The 20,764-nt window shown below is 40.3% G+C and overlaps 2 protein-coding genes and 1 long non-coding RNA gene across 3 annotated transcripts in view; 1 reads left to right on the forward strand and 2 right to left on the reverse strand.

Annotated features, from left to right (window-relative positions):
• The window catches only part of LOC145441360 (uncharacterized), a 370,726-nt gene that overhangs the window by 69,764 nt on the left and 280,198 nt on the right, over positions 1–20,764 (forward strand). The window lies entirely within an intron of this gene.
• Positions 3,466–18,230, reverse strand: LOC145441339 (ribosomal protein S6 kinase delta-1-like). Its single transcript, XM_080319183.1, has 19 exons — positions 17,156–18,230; positions 16,162–16,197; positions 15,645–15,762; positions 15,470–15,585; positions 15,308–15,410; positions 13,917–13,991; positions 12,085–12,427; positions 11,801–12,028; positions 11,606–11,733; positions 10,824–10,942; positions 10,261–10,470; positions 9,851–9,980; positions 9,684–9,792; positions 9,419–9,615; positions 7,450–7,825; positions 6,054–6,446; positions 4,240–4,361; positions 4,003–4,181; positions 3,466–3,749 (listed from the first exon to the last, which is right to left on the reverse strand). The coding sequence occupies exons 1-19, from the start codon at positions 17,273–17,275 to the stop codon at positions 3,528–3,530; spliced, it is 3,324 nt and encodes a 1,107-aa protein (XP_080175309.1). The 5' UTR covers positions 17,276–18,230; the 3' UTR covers positions 3,466–3,527.
• On the reverse strand, positions 17,372–19,486 carry LOC145441340 (syntaxin-16-like). Its single transcript, XM_080319184.1, has one exon. It carries the CDS (start codon positions 19,186–19,188, stop codon positions 18,250–18,252), a length of 939 nt encoding a protein of 312 aa, XP_080175310.1. The 5' UTR covers positions 19,189–19,486; the 3' UTR covers positions 17,372–18,249.

Here is a 20,764-nt window from a genome sequence, read left to right on the forward strand (position 1 = left end):
ACAATGAAAGGTCGGTCTTGGCCGTCTTATAACCTCGAGTCATATGGCTTGGTTCGAGTCATGCTCAATGGCTAGAGTCGAGTCGAGTCGACTCAATACCCAAGTCAAGTCGAGTCGTTTCCATATTTTGACAAAATGACTCGAGTCAAGTCGAGTCGTCAGAAAATGGGGAGTCGAGTCAGACTCGAGTCTGGTCAACCCTCCTGTATACGAAATTACCAATATTATTGGTCAAATGCATACGCAAACTTGAAATCGCGAGACCAGCAAATCTATGCATACTGATTTTTCACAACAGTTATATTAGCGATTGGTGCATGGTAAGTCGACAACACAAATGGAGGTGTGGGGGTCTGTTGAGTCGAACGTTCCAAAATTTGTTTGACTGCGAGCAAGACCATCGTTTTGTGGAGGTCTACAAAGTGTTATTACAGCACTGCTAGAAACGAACACTCGGTACCGCCCGTTTTATTCTCTCAGTCAACAGGTGTTTGCGCGGTAAAAATGACCTTTTTAATCGTCGGGCAGATTTATCCTAAGGGGGGAATTTTGGCTTAAATTTCGGCCAAGGGAGGCACGAGATGAAAAAGGTTGGGAACCACTGATCTAGGGATTCAAAGAACAGATGAGACTGCCACACATGGAATATTGATATATTTCATATTGCTCAAAGGTGTCCAGATGCAGCCTTTCTAGTATATTTATCTATTTATCGGTATGGTTATCGTAGGCTTACCATACTTTGGAAAGGTAAAAAGAGGACACTTTTTCAGAAATTTCAGACATGCAAAACTGGAGAAGAATTCTCAAAAACTGGTTAATTTTTCCCACTTCGTGATCGGTTGACTAAAAAAAAAAAAAAGTTCAGAGCTCAAAATAACGTTTTTCTCTCCACATTGCCAGGTGGATGACTAAAAAAAAAAAAAAAAGGTCTTCTTTTCGCTCAGAGCTAAAATCACCGCTTTTCCCTCCAAAATACCCGCCGGAGCTTCACTTCTGCGCTAATGTGCGGCATATCACTCGCAATTTGCTCTAAATCTGACCTAAATTTTCAAAAAAGAGGACAAATCCTCTTAAAAAGAGGACGTATGGTAAGCCTAGGTTATCGGCATCCTACAGGGTACAGTATTGTACAATTATATTCAAAATAAGATCAGTGTCATGTTCACAATAATGTCAGTCATCTTCACACCAAGGATATTATCATGTTCAAAATAAGGTCAGTCGCTTGTTCACAATAATATTAGTCCATAATTAAGGGTTATATTAGTGTCATTAGGGTTCGGGGTGAGTACCAATTATCATTGGGAGTGCGGATAAGGGTCCTTGGGGTTGGTTGGGGATGAGGGTTACGGTTATGGACATTAGGGTATTTGTTGGGGTGAGGATCAGTATCATTAGGGTTGGGGTTCTTAGGGTTTGAGCGTAGTATCTTTAGGACCTTCACCCCCAGACCCCAATCATAATAACAAATGTATTTCTTAACCGTGGACTGACCTCATCAATGCGAACACAGCGTCTGACCTTATTGTGAACATGACTAATCTAATTTTGAATATAAGACTGTCCTTATTGCTAACATAATCAAACCAATCCACTTCGAAAATTCCGATATCGGTCGGGCCCTAGCAGGGTTCACGCTTCCCACAAAAATATCAGCGACCACTCCACGCGACAACGACGCGAGTACTGCGAATGCAAAATATTGGCGATACCAGGGAGTTCCCCCATATGACCACGTGCGCGCTTCGCGCCAATCGTGCAGCAATCTTTTGCTGCATTCGGTAACAATACTCGTCAAAAAAATGAGAAAAAATGGCAGTGTTTCCGTTTTTCAAGGTTTCTGATTGCGAATATAACATTAGTAGCTACGCTGTAAATTCCTATGCTTACACCGTTCCACCCTAAATATTTCACCTAGTACGAAGCAAATCGTAGCTATTTTGACTTGACTGCAAAGAAATATAAATTTTATCGAATGCGACGTTCGATAGATAATTTACTATACGAAAAACACGCATGTGAGTACGCTAAACATCCCGATTTTCGGTTTTTGTGGTAAAGCAGGGCAAGAATCCAGCACGGACACAACAAACCCTGGCCAGAATGAATCAGTCTTCAAGTTGGAACGGCTGTGTAGTGTGTAGGCCGACTCTATGAGCATTTGGTACCCAGGGATAAAGTTTTGTCTTTCGTCCTATGTGCATCAAATTAGCTAATGAATCAGCTCGCCGAAGTACCAAACGTAAAGTAGAATACATCTGCAGGCAGTTCTGAGCACTCTCTATGATTTACCTCAGATTTGATTAAGGTTGAAATATCCAAATTTCATATGAACAGATATGTGCTCACTGCATGAAATTCCTTTAAGGATGTAAAACAAAAAACCTTTTGGAAAATCAGAAAGCACCCAACTACGAACAGTTGGCCCGAAATTGCTATCTGCAAACGTGAGCATTAAAGTTCGCATCCTGTTGAGTCATCATCTAGAATAGATATATGTCCTGATCATCTTGGTGATTAGAGATGAGCAAGGGGAAAGGGTTTGCAGAGTCTGTTTAAATTGCTCCAGCTGCGGAGCTCATTGATACCATTGCTCCAGCTCCATTACGTCAAAAACTGTGATTCAAGGATGAAAGCTCAATTTAGCAGTTAGCGTATCAAAAGTCAAAACACGCTATACTCATCATCATCATTGGTTTATTAGCAATTTTTATCAGTTCAATACACAACAAAAATGCGATACAATGAAAAGATAGGAAGGTGTCGAAGAGACTTGGAGTAGTTTATGGAATCAGACACCTATGCGATGTAAAGAGGAGGCATGCACACTGATGAGAAGTAAACGATAGTCAAGAAAAAAGCAAGCGACAAAAATGGGGTGGCATGTCATGGAAGGCGAGATCGATAGGTCAGATCGTGGTCCGGTAATCTTGAGGATGGACTACTCGGAAGATATGACTACAATTGCACTTGGAAGCTGAACTGCAATTATTTGAAAACTTTCATTGGGTAGTCTTGCGGTCGGATCGACATATTCCGTAGACCCGGGGGGTTTCATTGCCCTGATTAATGTATCTTTTCGGAATCAGTGCGACAGTAGCTTTCAAATAAGATCAAATTTATTGAATTTAAGCACGGGGGTCGTCAGCTACGGGATTAGCAATTATGTTGGGCTCAGATTGCTGAGCAGCAATTTCCTCCGGGCAAGCAAGCGTGACAACGTGTGTTGCGTATCTATCCGTCGGTTAGTTATCTATGGTCCGCCATGTAATCACTCTCAAGGTCATCTTATTCTCATATCTACGCAACATTTCAAATAGTGTGCTGAAACTATTCCTTGCGGGAAAACAGTGCATCAATCCGTCTTAATCACCATCTGATTCGACAGGGACGTAATACCCAACCAGAGCCAAGTACAGTAACATTGCGACGCGATCAAGTGGGATATTTCCATTCACCAAGTATCCGAACGAATGCTTTATTACGAAACTGGAATTGTACAAGTAAAGTCAACCATGGCGTTGTCAACTGCTGTTGCATTCTTCAATTAAAATATCCCACTCTGTTTCATTGAAGAAGGGGTGTTCCATCAGATCGTCTAGTCCTTTCACGCCATAACCCAATCTTTGCGTTGGGTAATACTGCAGCAATCCGGTCAGCAGTGACTTTGCTTCAGGAGACAAGTGATCAGGCAAAGACAAGACGGTGTGGCTGCTAATTCCGGCCGGATGAGCGTCAGACAAAGGCTAAATATAAAATATTGGATGCAAATAATGAACAACAGTTCTCGGGGTTTAAAGAATCAAAAGTTAATGTGACAAGTTAGAGTCACAGTGTGACAATATACAAATATGTCAGGACTTACCATCGAATGAATCTGGCACAAACTCTAAAGTCATGAGTCGCATGTTTACTATTTTTTTTAAATTGAGAAGTATAAGCATATGATTGGGCTTGTAGTCGATCAAAATCCATGCGCCCAAGGAAACGTTCACTTACAGTGCCGGTCAACAATTCATAAAGCAGTGCTCCGACGCTCCACCAGTCACAAGCCTCCGTCTTCTTTTCGTGGACATGAGACATCTCGGGCGCTACATAAAGTCGGCCGACTGCCAGTTTATCGCAAGACTTTCGTTCGATCTGCCGCCACTTGCCAAAGTATGATAGCCTGATGTGACCTGCGATTAAACTATAAAAGTCAAAACTCGGCGTGGTGCAAAATAACTCATTTCTCACCATCGTCGCTGATTAGAATATTGTCGGGATTCAAATCTCTACACAAGATCGCGACAGAATGCAACGTACCGACGGCCACTATCATTTCAGCGGCCCAACGTTGCACGGTGTATTCGGGGATTCTGTCACAAAATTTTTAGTGTTATATTGTCATGTGTAGAGGCAGTCAAAGTAGTCACTGTTGGTGATCAAGTGCAAGTAGAGTTAGTGGTGTACATTTATACGCAATTACGAGTAAAGTAGCGATCTCCAACAGATGTCAAAATTACGTCGAGTGGAAGTAGAAAAATGAAGATCTTCTTGGAGGTACAACAACAACAACAATTGTTGATATACAATGTTCTTTCCAATTCTCTACTAGTTGCTGACGATTACCCCTGACGAGTGTCAGCCGAAAATATTCGGGTTCATTTCAATATGAACATACTATTCAAAAATAAAGATCTGGTGGAGTGTCACCTATTTTTAGGGCGGAGATAATAAAGTTCGATGAGCGACTAAGTCGATTAGCGCGTTCCTCAGGATTTAGCAACCCAGGATTAAGAACACCGGTTGATCGTAGCACATTAACTTCGTCGTTAATCTCATGATTTAGCAAACCGGAACAGAGTAGAGATAACTAGTTCATTATAAGCAAACTGCTCAGCGTACGTACACTGCGTGGCATTCGTACTGGCAAATATTTCCCATAATGACCGTGACGATTGTGTCCTAGGTAATATGGCGTCACTCAGCAATCAACCGATTATGTACGCATAATTGTAGATCGGTGTATCTATCTTCTATAATCCATTTCGTCGCTGATTACACACGACTTTATTTAGCGTCACGATAATCACAGATAGCCAGACGCAATGAAGTTGTGGACCTTGTTGAACTGTTGGAAAACCTTGAGCAGAGCACGAACCGTCGCCAGCTCGCATTAGTAAGAAAAGATTGGTAGACGTGAAAAATCCGTTCAGCTCGCATGAACCACTTGACTACAACCTCGGGCTTATCATCGCGCGTAACTTTCTGCGTACGGATTACCAGTTTTTAATCACACGATTAACATTCTTCCGGATCAGCTTACTTTATTATCTTCACCTAAAATGGGTCCCAATTAGCGGTTTTATAATCACACGATTAGCATTCTATGGGATCAGCTAACTTTATTATCTTCGCCCTTAGTTGACGATCGACGGCGGGTGCTTACGAAATTGTAAAGGAGCATCTGTGGGAATACCAACAAAATGACTAATGACGCTGCCAGGCCATTACAAACCTAGACTTGTTGACACCACCACCATTTCAAATCTCCTGACATTTAGCACAAGCATAGATGAGCTCATTCCAACCAGGATAATTTTTTTTACTTTGACATTGTGAGCACTACGGGCAGATTTTATGCCTTACCAAGAAAAGATAACTCGAATGTCAAAGTGAAGAAATTCAACCGCGTGCGGGTAAGCGGCAGGAGTAACTAGTAGCTCTTTGCATCAATCATTTCCTGAAAAGTTCATCCCGTTTGGAATTAGCTAATCTATGCATGTGCTAAATTTCAGAAGAATTGAAAAGATAGTGGTGTCAACATCGGAAGTCTAGGTTTGGAATGGCCCAAGCTACAAATTCGTGTGATTTTCGACAGTATATTCAGTTACGGTACACTTACAGTTATACGGTTGTTATGACAATTTCATTCATCAGCGCAAATTGCTCTGGGGATTTCAGTAAGGTTTAAGAATGAGAATTTGGCATGGGTTATTTTTATGTGTTTTCATCCTGGGGAGAAGGTCGCAAGGTCGTGGATAAAAGATTTGCAGTCCACATTTTACCTGTAAGTCATCAAACTCTTTTTGGCTGCGTCCATTTCCATGAATACGGAATGGATTTTGTTTCCCTTATCCGGCTCATCGGCGGTGTTCTCCTCGGCAATATCTCTCACGATATCCGGCTGTTGAGATACTTTATTATTCTCAGTCACGGACGCTGTGGATTTAGTGCGCGAGTGCGTTCTGAATACGGTTTTGGCGTCCACCGAAGATACACCGTTTTCGTCTACGATTCTCGGCAGGTTTTCCGTTTCCGCGCCAATTTTGCGTTGTTCGTCTTCGAAGCTGCTGTTCATAGATAAGCAAGGCGAAGATTTCGACTCGTTGATAATTCGAGAGAGCGACAAGCTGTTGGAACGAATTTCAGGCTCCCGATCGATTAACGTCCCTTCGTCACTGCAAAGAAAAACAGTCCCAATCAACCTTTATAGCCTGTCCTTGAAACAATCAGCTTGACAGAATTGAAGTTTTACACTTTCAGATGTCAATTTAAATTGTGTTTATCTCGAATAAAACAGGTCAGAAAGGTGTGTCGCAGTGCACACCAAAATCGCATGATAATTTGGTTCAGACTTGCGGACCTGTTTCAAAAATACGATGGAGCATAAGGACCACTGAATTGGTAACACTGACCCTAACATGTAACTTTGCACGACTGGGAATGCAACAGTGAATTCCAGCCAACTTTGAAAGCAACGATACATTGAAATTAAATTGCAAAGTTACTTTAACATTCATACAAGACCTACCAGTATAGAAAAAATTCAAACGAATACAAGTATTATTTTGAAATCTAACAATGATTCAAGATAACATGGATCCTTGGTTGGGAGTAGGGTAGGGCAAAATCGAGTACTAGAGTGATTCGATTCTAAATCAGGTAATATGCTTTGAGTCCAGTAATTGAGTATCACTCCAGACGTCATAACAGAACGTAATATGTGAAAGTTCAAATATTTACCTCTTTTGCCGCCACAAAGAATATAATGCCTGTTATCCATCACATTAAAGATACTTTGGTATTTTTTCGACTAGACCGATTTATTGCACTTGGTGATGTTGTGGGACAATCATGACTTCGGAAATGTGCTATCTCCAGTAACATTAGTAGTTTTGTACTATATGTTTCATGTGCTACAATACGGCCAACCAAGGTTTCAACGGTGAAAATTACTGTTGATTATTCTCGTTGATAAATTAATTTCCAGTGCCGAGGAGCGTATAATTCTTGTACTAGAAAGAATCGTCTTTTACTACTCGACTCGAATCCCCATTGTGTCCACTGTCCAGCCCTAGTTGTGGGATCCACTGCGCTAGCCTTTCAATGTCATACTGAAAACGGCACGAACACAAAACTAACGTCCTAAAACTAGAAATGCTCTTTACTGCGTGCCGTCACCTTATGAGAGAAACCGCAGACATGTCTTGCTCGCTCAGCAATTCGTGAGAATATATATTATCACAATTCGCTTTTTCTTGCTCTTCGGTGATGTCATGGATGGAACGAGTGTTGAAAGAAGCCTCGATACTAAGATCATCGACGGCGTCTTCGTCAGGATCAATCGTGAAGAGTTTCATGTCTCCTTGCGAGGAGATCCTTTTAAAATCGCTTAGCGTTTGGGCGGCGGCCGGAAAGACGTCGTTAGCGGGATTGTTTTGCGATTCAGATGATTGCTTGATATCGTCAGTACTCGGGATGGGATCATCCCAGCTGAGGTAAGACCAAGTCCTTTGTAATGCCGACGGCTTCGAAGGCTTGATAGAGGCGGTTTCGTCTAAAATAAGGACTCGAGAGTTCATAAAAATGCATCAGGACAATTTCTTGAATGAGGCAAAACATTGTTTCTTAAAACTTTTTAGCACTCGTACCCAATGTTCCCTCTAATTTTTGACGAGACTGCGCACACTCAACAACTCACTGCGCAGACCCTTGGACAACAGTGCGCAACGACTAAAAAAAAGTCATCACTTCGTATTTATTGTGCGCAACTTGGATTTTCTGTGCGCAATGACCGTGTCAGCACTGCGCATTTGCGCACGTGCGCTGAGCGCAGCTTAGAGGAACATTGCTCGTACCCTCGAGCTGTCATGGAATGATTCTCGTACCCCCTATTCAGGATCGACACGGCACTTTGCCAAGCCCCCCTCAAAGGCTGGTCTTGGGCCCCCATGCCGTTTCCAACACAACTTATGCGGATTTCAGAGGAGACATTTCAGTGACTTGAGATAATAATATCGACGGTTCGCCGTTGTGCTGAGTTTACGGTCCAAATGTTAAGCGCCGCTGCACCGAAATATCACAGGTCTTGACCTGTTCTGGGGCGGAAATTACGATCAGCGCCGAAATGTTGGAGTGTGATGGTACCGCCCCAGAAAGTTAAAAAGCCCTGACTAAAGCACCCTAATGGGCTCAAGGCGCCATTCTCTCGTAATTGCGAAAAGTCTAGACTCATTCATGTAACTGATGTTGTGTCTATTGTTAAACCCACTATTATTTTGTCAGAAGGAATGACATACCCAAATTTCAAGCAAGAAATCCAACCAATAATATTCCACTTTATGTTAATTTGCGAATTAATATCGAGGTAATTAAATAGCGTATTATCACACACCATAACCAGTGTTGGTATTGGAGTAGAAATAGTGCCATAAATTCCACTCGGTAACAAGTAGAAGTAGAGATGAAAAGTGAAAACGTAGATTTGATTGGAGAGGGGTCGCATACTTTTAGCAATTAATCAATGATGGCTGCCTCTGACATTGCAAGAGATAACACGGTGACTAATGAAACACGACTCAGACATTACTAATAGCGAGAGTCTAAGTAAATATATTCATGCTGCCGTAATACAGGGGCTATCTCACAACAATTTAACTCTTAACAGTGATGCCAACACAACACTATCCCACATATACACTCTACTTTTCAAAATCTATTTAATCTTGGTTGCATTCTGTAGACAATTTAATATGCTAAAAGGACTTACTCGAGAACTAGCTGCCGTTGAAGTAGCTAACTCGAGCATCATGCATAGCAAATTAGCTTCCACAAAGGTACAAGTGCAAGTCGCAGTAGTCACACACTTCTATTGAGAAATTGCCAAACACAACTTTCAATAACATGAAAGGCATTTGCGCAATTAACGTAGAATAGAGGTACAAGTTCAAAACTATTTCTATGGACATTTGAAGATAGCCTCAAATGTCAAATCTTTCAGATCTTAGCTATTTAGTATTGATGGAATTTCTGTAATGTAAAAAGCACCTTGACCACAAAATTAGCGAAGTAGCACATTAAAAAATCAAAATCACACGAGGCTACTACAGGCTACTACACAAATCACTGACCAACTAAGAGAGACACATACTTGTATTATTCGACTCAATTCTGGACTCTGCGGTTTCATCGTCTTTGTCGTCAAGCAACTGTTTTTGGTTATCAGAATCATGATCTACAGTTCTGTATTCGAGGCAAACATCCAGAAAGGATGTGGCCTGTTCCGATACATTTCCAGGATCGACTTTGGCAGCGGCTACATCCTTTCTAGGAGTCGAACAGAATCCGCTGTAAAAGGAATTCAGTGTGTCTCTAAATACATCACCTGGAAGTTACTTCAAACTTGAAATAACTACCTCGCCCCTAAGCTATCGTTGCTTGGCAGATTTCGAGGCTTTATAAGATTGCTGTGATGGGGTCTGCACATTTCAAAATAGGGTTGCAGTTGGTCCCAAAGTTTTCCGCCTGCAACAAGCCGATATTAAACTACCGTAAATATCTTGATCCATTCAAAGTGGACTACCTGATGCGTATTCCATCACGAGGCATATCGCTTCATCAGTGCTGTAGTATCGATGCAGGCGCACCATATAGGGGACATTAGTAGGGATTACTCCCCTTCGAATTCTGTACAGGCTTGACTTGATTAAAATCTAGCAAAAACAAATGGTGAGCAGATTTAATCACAATAGATGAACTGGCTTAACACAAGTCCATATGTAACCTATTTGACTCATTTTCTTCAACTGAACTCAACTCGCTTTATGAAAATGAATGAATGAATTGTTGTTTACATTTGTACTCCAATAGGCCTACAACGCTAACATGGTTTCCGCATTAAATGATTCTAAACAAGTCATTGTAGTTTCGTGTCTCAATAGCCTGTACTAAATATATATGCTTGAAAAGAACATGGATTTTAACACAAAATACCTTCATTGCATACGTCTCCCCGGATCTAGTATCGATTACCAGCAGCACTTTTCCAATAGTACCTAGTACTTTATAATAGGATAGTTCTTTTGGGCTGTGTCTGGGGCTGTTGGCAGCATTGGGACTGGGCGAAGAAGCATCTTGCCTCGACTTTTCAACATCCGACATGTACGAGATCTTTGTGAGCGGTGACGATGATTCAGGATTAACCTGCAGAAGAGAAATATAAGATGAAAAAAATAACTATTAGTCTATTACTATCATTAACACCATGCCTAAGATTGTCCAGTTGAAGATATAGGCTACTTCATAAACACAGATCAATCATGTAATAAAAACATGGCAAAGTATGATCTTGCAATGCTTGAACTTTACTTAGAGTTTTCCCTTCCAAAACATCAGAGATGCATGTGTGTTAAAGAGGATACAATGCTGTTGACGTGCTCTGTAATAATACCTTGACAATATTTACTAAACAGTATCACATTTTCAGCCGGGCAGGGTACAACCATGAAATAAATCTGGCACATGTTAGTATTTGTCAACACATACTGGGCACTTACTTTCCATAGGTCTTGCCCTGTAGTAGACTTGAGGTAGTAAGAATGAATGTCTTCCGCTCTTTTTAGGTAATTCTCAGTCTTTCTGCGGACAGCCTGGACACGTCCTTCGTTTGTGTCGTCTGTCAGACCAAAAATTGATCGATAGATTCAAAGATTCAGAATAGCAGAATTCAGCATGAAAACACTATATGGTTTGCAAATGTCCTGCCACTAGACGCCATCAAGTATTATCACTCTCGGGTCGATGATTCTAACACAATGCCTACAAACGCGCCTTAATAGAGATAACTCTTCAGCTTCACTCATTGCAGTGAGTTCTTATAGATTAATAAAAACAAGGTACAGCCAAGGCAAAAACGATGATAAGCCACATTCACATATAACGAACAATTCCTACGCTAACTCGAGGATAATATTAGAGCAAGCAATGTCATACAGCCCTATCACTCACTCACCACGAAACACTTCAGAAGAAAACTTCACAAATAACCCGGTTACAGTATAATTTAGCATTCAATTCATGAATGAGACATTCGCAATAGAGGCGTAAAGCTTTTATTAATTTACGTCCCCAGGACATGATAGCCTCAAGATATTTATCTGAGCAGAGTAAAGATATGATGTGAGAGTCCAATCACGACACAATCTTCATCTAGACGTACTTCTAAACATCCAAAACGCTTCCACAGAAGATATAGGCAAGCACAAAACTCTTCGATTCACAAGAAATTGACTGCCAGCCTGACCTTATATATTTGTCATAAAGAGCATATTGACCACACCTTGTACACCGTGTAGCAAAGTGTTGATCGCTGTTTTATAGTGTCCGAATGCTTCTTCGTAGTTAAGTCGTAGCTCGGCAGCTTTAGCAAACGATATTTGTTGTGCCGCTTGAACAACATATTCGCCTCTGTAATAAGAAGCGACATAGTTCCATTTAAAATTTTTTCCTCACAAAAAACATCAACAATACCAACCTTGTTTCATCATCGGTCGACTCCTCGCCGTACATTCTGGGCAGGTCTAGCAAACTGCTTCTCGTAGGTAAATCGGCCGCAAACGACTTCTCAACTGTACGAGACTCATTCTGCGTACTTTGATGCGCCGAAATGTCGGCTCCATTGGTTGCGGTGACGTCGCGATTGGAACTTACTTCAGTCTGCTTGATAACAGCTTCCAAATAAGCGCTCGCTTTAGAGGACTTCCTGTCATGACGTTACGCATGGAGACGTGCGTTATTCGCCTCAACGAGCAAACCTACCTGTGCTTGCTTCTTGCGTGTTCGTCTCGATATAACTTATCAAGATCCATTCTTTTCAAAGGTTTCCGCTCCACACCCGCCAGGGCATTTTCGGGCGAGAAGTCGGATAGTTCAGACTCGGTATTCTGCAGTCGTTTGTGGTAGTTCTGTAGGTCAACTTGACCGATGGAAACCTCGAGAGTTTTTAAAAGTTCGGCTTCGTCGTCGGAGTCTAATTCTCTAGGATGATATGCCTCTCCCGAGTCAGGCGACTTGCCGAGTTCGACGTCGGACTGCGATATCGACTGTTTGATTTGGTTAATCCAAGTTTCGTCTTGATTTCTCGATGTCGAGTTTATAAAATCTTGGGAAAAATTCGGGAACATATTATTTCAAACAGGTTGTCAGCGACAATAGTTGTATTTTATGATTAATAACATTCGGTAGTCAATGATAAAGTATTTCTGATCTACAGCAAATGTGAATATGTAATTCAATTTCTGTACGAAACACAAATGATTCAATATATATTGCTCCACGGTTTTCAATTGCGGGTTTCACGAGGCTTATAGGCTAAGGCTACTATGCAGTTGATTTGAATATAGGAGTTATTTCAGATTTTAGTTATAGTAGGCCAACCAGTATATGAAAGTTGGGTTCGACAAGTTTGGTTGGTAATATGAAGCACCTTGGCGGCACCTTGATAGGATGTGTAACTGTGCTACCTTCCCTATATATACTAAGATGCTTTTTAAAGATAGGCCTACGTTTTGTACACTTTCTACAAAAAGATAACAATTAGGGTGTACTTGTACTTTGAAAAGCACTCTTTCTCAAATAATTAAATTGAGGTAGCGACTATTGAGCCACATCTTTCAAGTCAATACCTGATAAGCCTGACTAATGACAGTGCCACTAATTTGACAGAAGTAAACTGCTGGTCTATCCTCAATACTACATCAACTAAGCCACAGTGATCTCCAAGAATGCTTCCATAATCAATTGACCAGGTATAACTCAACTACTGTTCCAGTCCAAATATCAACTCACCCAACTGATAGTTTGAGTTTTGACAAAGAACAGTCTGTATACCTCCTGAATCCCACTTTTCTCAATTATCACGATTCAAAAATGGACATTTGTGTGGCTGCAGAAATTATCAAATATAAAATATTTCTAGTCTGGTCAAACTAATATCTTGCTAACAGTCAATCAATGATCACTACTACGTAACAAAGCTAAAACTAACACTGTTGTAACAGATGACGCTGCAGCTGGTTTATTTTCAACAACTTATAAAGAGATACAAACAAGCTCTCACGAGCCATTTCAAGTGCTGTTAACAGAGTGCATCGTGGCACCATCGAAATAGCACATGCAATATCTTAACTCGTTTCAAGCAAAGCACATCACCCAGCTAATCCTGTGTCTATGTCTACTTGCCCAATCTCGTAGGAAAGCATATATATATATATTAACAACTGATGAAGTCAAAGTCCGGCAATTGTCTAAGAAGCATCACTCACAAATTGACGCAAGTCAACGCGTGAAGAGCAAATAGCACATAGTCACAAAAAGCAGAAATGAAGTACCGGTACATATGAACCAACTGTATGAAGACAGCACAGTCAACATGCCCAATTGCCAATAGCATAGCAATGCCTCACAGTTCAATCTACGCTACCACATCAAAATGCATGAAAATCAGAATCATTTTAATAGAATTCGAAATTCCACAAGAACTGCGACACAATCAAAAGAAAGGAGGGAGTTGGAACGATTTGTTGATGTTCATCAACCATCATTTGCTTAAAAATAGTAATTTCAGGAGAGATGGAATTTCACACACTGACCTTTGGTGCTGTAAAATGGATCAAATAACAGCAGTTCTTCTTCCGAAATTCCACTTCGAGGTCCTTCCACAGTCTCTAGTGAGCAGATGAAGATTTCGATTATTGACAACGAAATTATCACTTTAGCTATTCCAAACATTTATTTATCATTATTAGTTTATTTGGATTTGATTAGTCGCAGCCAATTGCCCCTCTTCCCATTTGAATCGGATTATCGGACAATACTTAAATCAAGTAATATATACAGCATAGACCCAAATTTCTGTTGTCAAAATTGATTAGTTTTGTCATTCTCAAGATATTGAATATACGAGTTAATCGACCATGAATATATATATAGCTTCTAAGGTCTATATTTATTACATAGTCTGCACAGAAAATATGCTGTATTTACTCGCTGAATGATTGAAGTATGGTATGACGACGACAAGTCATCGGTGCAAACGGGCTACAAAAACAACCTACTGGTAGTCCAACAGTCTACTGCTGCATTGCAAACTTTCCTGACATGTAATATCACATGTAAATTATATAGAAATCTACTGCAAGACTCGAACATAGTGCATTGGTGGGACATATCTTGCCAAGAGATACTATCAACAATAAAACAGACTGTTTCTTGTTAATATCATGAGGATCATTTTTATTTATTAGCGGAATCGTTACATGCAAATATAACCGCTAAAGTGCATAATATGCAGGAATATGGTCAATATCTTGGTATTTCAAACCACCACAATGAAAGTCAGATGATATGCAACACCTGATCCCAGTTTCAAGTTTGCAGTAGAGGTGTTGAAGTAATACAACGAAGAAGATTTTTAACCAGGGTATTTCTTCAATTGCTTTTTATAAGCTAGATTGCGCAGGTTAGCAAAGGTCAACACGAGTTGTCAGGTTTTTGAACTGAAAAATATTCTCAAGTGTGACCAAAGAGACTAGTTGATCATATATTTTTGTTTTTACTCCTGAACAGATTCATAAAAAAATGCGAACATTTGCTGAAATTGATGTCAAATTCTCCGAGATGATAAAACTGAAGCCTGGAGCACTAGATAAACTTCACAAAAGAATTTTTACCCCCAAAACTAACATCAAGATGCAGGCAATACTCGATCACGGTATACTGTTTCCCGATTCAAATCTCCCAGTTAGGAAATTTTGAAAACAATCATGGCTCATGTGATGAACATCATAAAATATGTGCGAAGGTAGCAGTGTAGCAGCTCGCTAACACCCAATGTTACTCCGACCATCCCAATAGGAACAGAACAAGTAATCTGACAATTAGACCAAGACTTTGTGTTCGACATATTCACTGATAGTCATTCCGCCACATCATCGGTAACTTGACCTTTGGCCGTTTATATTGAACATTCGCAGTGACTCACCGGGCTCACTCTCCAGTGATTTTCTCTCTTCCCTAACATTCGGCTTCAGTGGAGCTTGCTTCAGATATTTAATCTCCGATGAAGAGTCAACAGGTTGCAAGCCCTGGAAGATCCGATCATAACGGATCGAATGCAACAATGAAATCGGAAGAAGTAGCCTACCTGAAAGAACTCCTTAAACACCGCCGAATTCAATAAAGGAGGGTGCTCAGTGGCAAAATGCAAGACTTGTTCTGCACTTTTCCTTCTATCCTCCACTACGTCTTCATCAAATCGTCCTGGAAATAATTCAATAGTTTATCCATATCTCAATGCCGCAAACGTTTTTATTTCCTACCGAACAATTTTGGCTTGGCGAATTCCGGCACTTGACCCTTCAGATATAATTTCCTGTGAAGAGTTGCCAGACACTTGTAGAGATCTCTAAAATCGCTGTATCTTTTCCAAACGGAGCTCTGAAAACATTGTAGTGTGATGTCATTTTGCACAGTCCTGCACTCTCTACGCGACATGATGCCTAGACCTTCATAACATTGCCATAAATGTCGTCTATGAATATTTAGCGGAGAAAGTAAGTTTACATTACAGATATCAATACAATGCGACAAAGGGACATTGATTAGGCCACATTTGGCCTGACATCGATAGGGCTGGCCCCAAGCACTGAAGACCAGTTAGGCATGGACTTGAATGATATAAAATCGCAATAACTAACAAATCAATATTGTACAGTAAATAAAACGATTCCAAATTGCACCGATGGTACGAAAAATCATAGAACAATTATATTTAAGAAGTATATTTGCAACGAGCTCTCATACCTACACAACATAGACACAGAGTACAGAACATACCTCTTTGAAGCAATCAAGAGAATGTGGATCTGGCACCTGGAACAATAAAAGTAACATCAAATTCCTCACATAGCCACATGTACTACAAACTGTAGTGTCAATCCAAAGATAGGCCTACAAACACTGCCAACAGCCTATACAGTTCTCGATCTAGACTGGATCAGGCAAGGCTTTCCAGGATATTAGCATGTTCTTTTCAATATGGCATTGTAATCCATCCACTACAGGTTACGATTCATTGAATTTGTGAACATTACTAGAATATAAGCGTCACACGCTACAGAACTATAAGGTTACTGGACAAGCATTCAAGACACCGAAACATGCATAATCCTGGAAACACAATGACATACCTGCTATGATGTAGAAAGCATAAACACTAATTGCTTGTTTTGCAATTGACCAAGGAGTCTACCAGAAAAATTACATCTGTAATATGTTAGTTAGAAACTATAACATTACTATTATCCTACAACAACCTTAATCAATATCTGTACTATCTTGATGGTCAAACAACATAGGACATAAGATGAGTATGGTACAAAAATTACCCATATTAAATAGATTGTATAGGCTGTGTTGCTCGACTATTGATTGACATACTATATGCATATTCCTTAATGCTAAGATAAGAGCATATTGCAGGTAGATGATGTAGACATGTAGTGCACCAAGTGGAGATTGAATGGCAACTACGGTATGTTTTAGTAAACTGAAACTGGCTAGGTCAGCCACTAAATCTAATAGGTGCAATATGTGTTTGCTTACGCACAGACATGTGATGTATACTCCCAATTTACAGTCTTTATAGTACATGAGTGGAATTCTTCATGAAGTAGTATCTGACAGTGACACTGACATCGTTCACAGGTCATCTTCAAGACAAATCGACATTCAAATACCACTCCAGAGTGAGGAGCTTCAACTTCAATTGCTCCCAGAATTTGTAAAGCAGGTAAAGAAATTAATGGAGGATAAATATAAACATGCTCACTCTGCGTATAACTTTATAGACAGTAAATCCGTTCGGGTGATATCTTGCTTCTCTCACAAAGTACTGTGAGCCAGGATCCTTTTTCTTCCTAGTATGGTATATCCCTTCACGGCTCGCCATACGCAGGTGTTATAACATGTCTTCAAATTTGAAGCAATTTTTTTGTATATATTTCAGTTAGAGCAATGATAAAAATTATTTTCGTACTGGCCTGCACTACATGTGAAAACAACGCGATGACAAGAGAACTACACAGAAATATGTTAAACATAAAAATTGTTGAATCTACAAACATAAGATCACATCACAATAGCACACAGGTCAAGACTAGCAACAGTATTGTATGTAACCAGTGAGTCGGTAGGCGATTACTTTTTTCTTGTCCATAAAAGAGAACATGTAACTGTAAGCATGGTCACAAAACTTAGTCTACATACAAAAGCGATGATCTACTTTTGGCAGGCTCCAGCATCGATATTAAGTCACATCTGGCCCTGCTAACGATACAGATGATGTTGTGAAGATAAGAATGGACACCGGTTTCCACGCTCCATAGTACTCTGAACTATTGACTTGGATTTGAAAGTGTTGATGCTCTGGGCCTCTGGTATTGAGAAAGACATGCAATATGAACTTGGACAAAATAAATGCAGACAAGGTTATTGTATTACATTGTTGCATGTTTAACCGCTTGTAACAAAATATGAGATGACGAATATCCATAGAGTGGTGAAAGGCCCACGCTGTTGAGTATTTAGGGCGAATCCAACAGAGTAAACCAACCCTCTGTTCAAAATGATTAGGGCAATATGATATCAGCACATCAAAGACAAAAGTAAGAGGAAAGTGTATATATAAGTCAGCACGTAAATAAGACACAAACACAGAAAATATTACTTCAAGTAATTACTATTTAAGGACAGCAGTGCTACAAAACCCAGATTCTCCCTCCAACTTAAAATAATGTGCAATTTCCAGTAAGATATTGTTGTTATTGCACTAATTTCACTTTTTGCAATTAAAAGCTACTATAATAGGTGTTACCTGACATACATTAACTCATTTAGTACCTCCCTCGGCAAATGAAAACAAAACTAGCGTCTAGCTTTTGCGATGATCAAAATAATAAGCATGATTACGGTGATGACTGCCATCACAAATATTATGTATAACTTCTTATTTTTTTTCTGATACTCCTCGGCTTTTCGCAATTGCTTTAAACCATCGTCCGTTTGTGTTACAGCAGCATCTACATTATAATCGATTCTGTCTAAAATAGTACCTTGTTCGACGACAATCGAACTCAAGTCTCTGAAGATTTCGGCCAAATCAGATATGCTTTGCACGACCTTCTGTATTTCTTCCTCTCGCTCTTCTATCACGCGGTCATTTTTTTCTACCAACGCGGTTTGCGACGACGAAAAGCCACGGCCAAAGGTGGCGTCTTCTAAATCAAAATCTTGCTCTTCTACCATGATTGCGGTGTCTGATTGAAAGAAATGCTTCGCCCGGTCTTCTCGCTCTTTGAGTTTGCGCAAATATAACGATTGACTTTGCCGGAACTCGTTTGAGGTGTTCTGCAACGAGGCACCCATCGCAGCGATGACATTCTTCGCCATGTTTTTCTCGTGATTCGATGATTTTTTACCCATTTTCACCAAAATTTTCACGCTTTGGTTGCAACTATAGAACAGATGCGTGATTTCTTGTGTGAGAATCTCAATGGTGTGTTCTTCCTCCACATCATCATCCAGAGTCGGACGATTCAAATGCTTATGATGATATGCGGATAGCTCTTCCATTTTCAACTTGATCTGTTCTATCCCATCTTTGATTTCATCGATTGTCGTTGACCACTTGGGAGGCAGACTCCTGAATGCGGCGGCGCCACCTTTCTTGCCTGTTATTAAGGCAACTTCGTCATTCTCGTCGTGGTCATATTCAATCTCTTGCCTTTGCCAAAACATGTGTCTGTTTTGTAGCGCATTATTCCGCATCAGTATGAAGGCGTCGGTAAGGGAACGTGTCAACATTATCGAGTTTTCACTGCCCAAAATAGAAATTAATCACTGGATGGGTATGGTGTAGCCTGTAAATACTGATGTATGTTTGACAATATGTTGCAAGAGAAAACATATAGTGAGCACTTGCATACAAAGAATGGTGAATGCGATCAAGGACCAGATTTTTATCGAAGTTGGTCATTTGAAAGTTCCTTTCATACTGATTTCAAATTGAACTTTACCATGTAGCCAGGCCAGGGCCTTGGAATACTTCCTTCACAGCCAAGTGACTAGTGACACAATGCAATCAACAGGGTTGTAATGACTCGAGTCACGATTTTCTGTTGACTCGACTTGACTCGAGTCATCTTCTCAAAATATGGAAATGACTAGACTCGAGTCAATATGTGTATCGACTCGACTTGGACTCGAGTCATTGCGTATGACTCGAGACTCAGACGGCCAAGACCGACATTTCATTGCAATTTCGAGGAATAGCCTAGTAAAAGTAACCACCCAATTGGGGCTTCGTCTATTGGTACTGGTACTTGACAATGCGACCAGAAACTATTAAAAGTGAGGAAAATTAGTATATTATAAATGCGAACCATTCGATATCACCAACCAGAGTTATAACAGTGGGTTTAACAAGACTTTAACTGGAAACTGAGCAGTCAACACAATGACTTGGACTCGGACTCGAGTCGTAATCCCATGACTCGGACTTAAACCTCTGCTCGATGACTTGGACTCGGTGGCGAATTGAAAATGACTCGACTTGACTCAAGTCCTATATGGAATCTCTGTCCGTTTTTTGAAATAAATCCTGCGTGATGAGAGCTTTTCTATATAGAATAATTAAAGAATTAAACAGAAAATCCTGCGTGACGTTGCCACCAATTCCACTCCGGACTCAAGTCAAAACTATAAAAGTGAGACTGACTTGTGACTCGGAGCCTTGTGATTAGGTTACAACCCTGGCAATCAATGCCACGTCCCAATTATTTGGTCATGAAGTCAGGTCAGTTAGTAAATGTTTTCTCAACACTCATGACATGTTTCACAACATCGCACAGGACACAGGCTGGTGGAGATGATGACTTTGAAAATGCGGGGAGCGTAATTGTACGTCGCTAAGTCATGTTCATGTCATACGAATAAGGTTATTTATGAGCCGAAATCCCAGTCCGTAACAGCAGGTTGCGCGTATAGTGGTTTCCACCTTTGCGCAGACTTACGGCCCTCATGGGTCACGGCCTATGTTGGAAGCTGATTCATTACGTTCAGCATCTGGTCGATCCCCAGAAAAGGGAAAACGACCCCAAAGCTTGATAACTACTATATTCATGACTAAAGCATCCAAACAGCTTTCCCGACACCGGTTGTATTTTATACGGCTCTCTTTAAATTCCAATAATCGGATTATACAATTTGTCATATTTACAGTAAATGATAAGTTATTTTAATTCATTTTCTACTGTAGATTTTGCGAGGACAGGAATATACCCATAATAAAATCAATATATATGACATTAAATGAAGAAAAATTTCAAGTAGGGTTACTCTTCCTAAACAATATAAGTTATTGTTCATGTTGATTTACGAA

Source organism: Botryllus schlosseri, chromosome 6, assembly GCF_051294905.1.
Source record: "Botryllus schlosseri isolate E-star chromosome 6, Bs_hap1, whole genome shotgun sequence".
In the NCBI taxonomy this organism is placed as follows: Eukaryota; Metazoa; Chordata; class Ascidiacea; order Stolidobranchia; family Styelidae; genus Botryllus; species Botryllus schlosseri.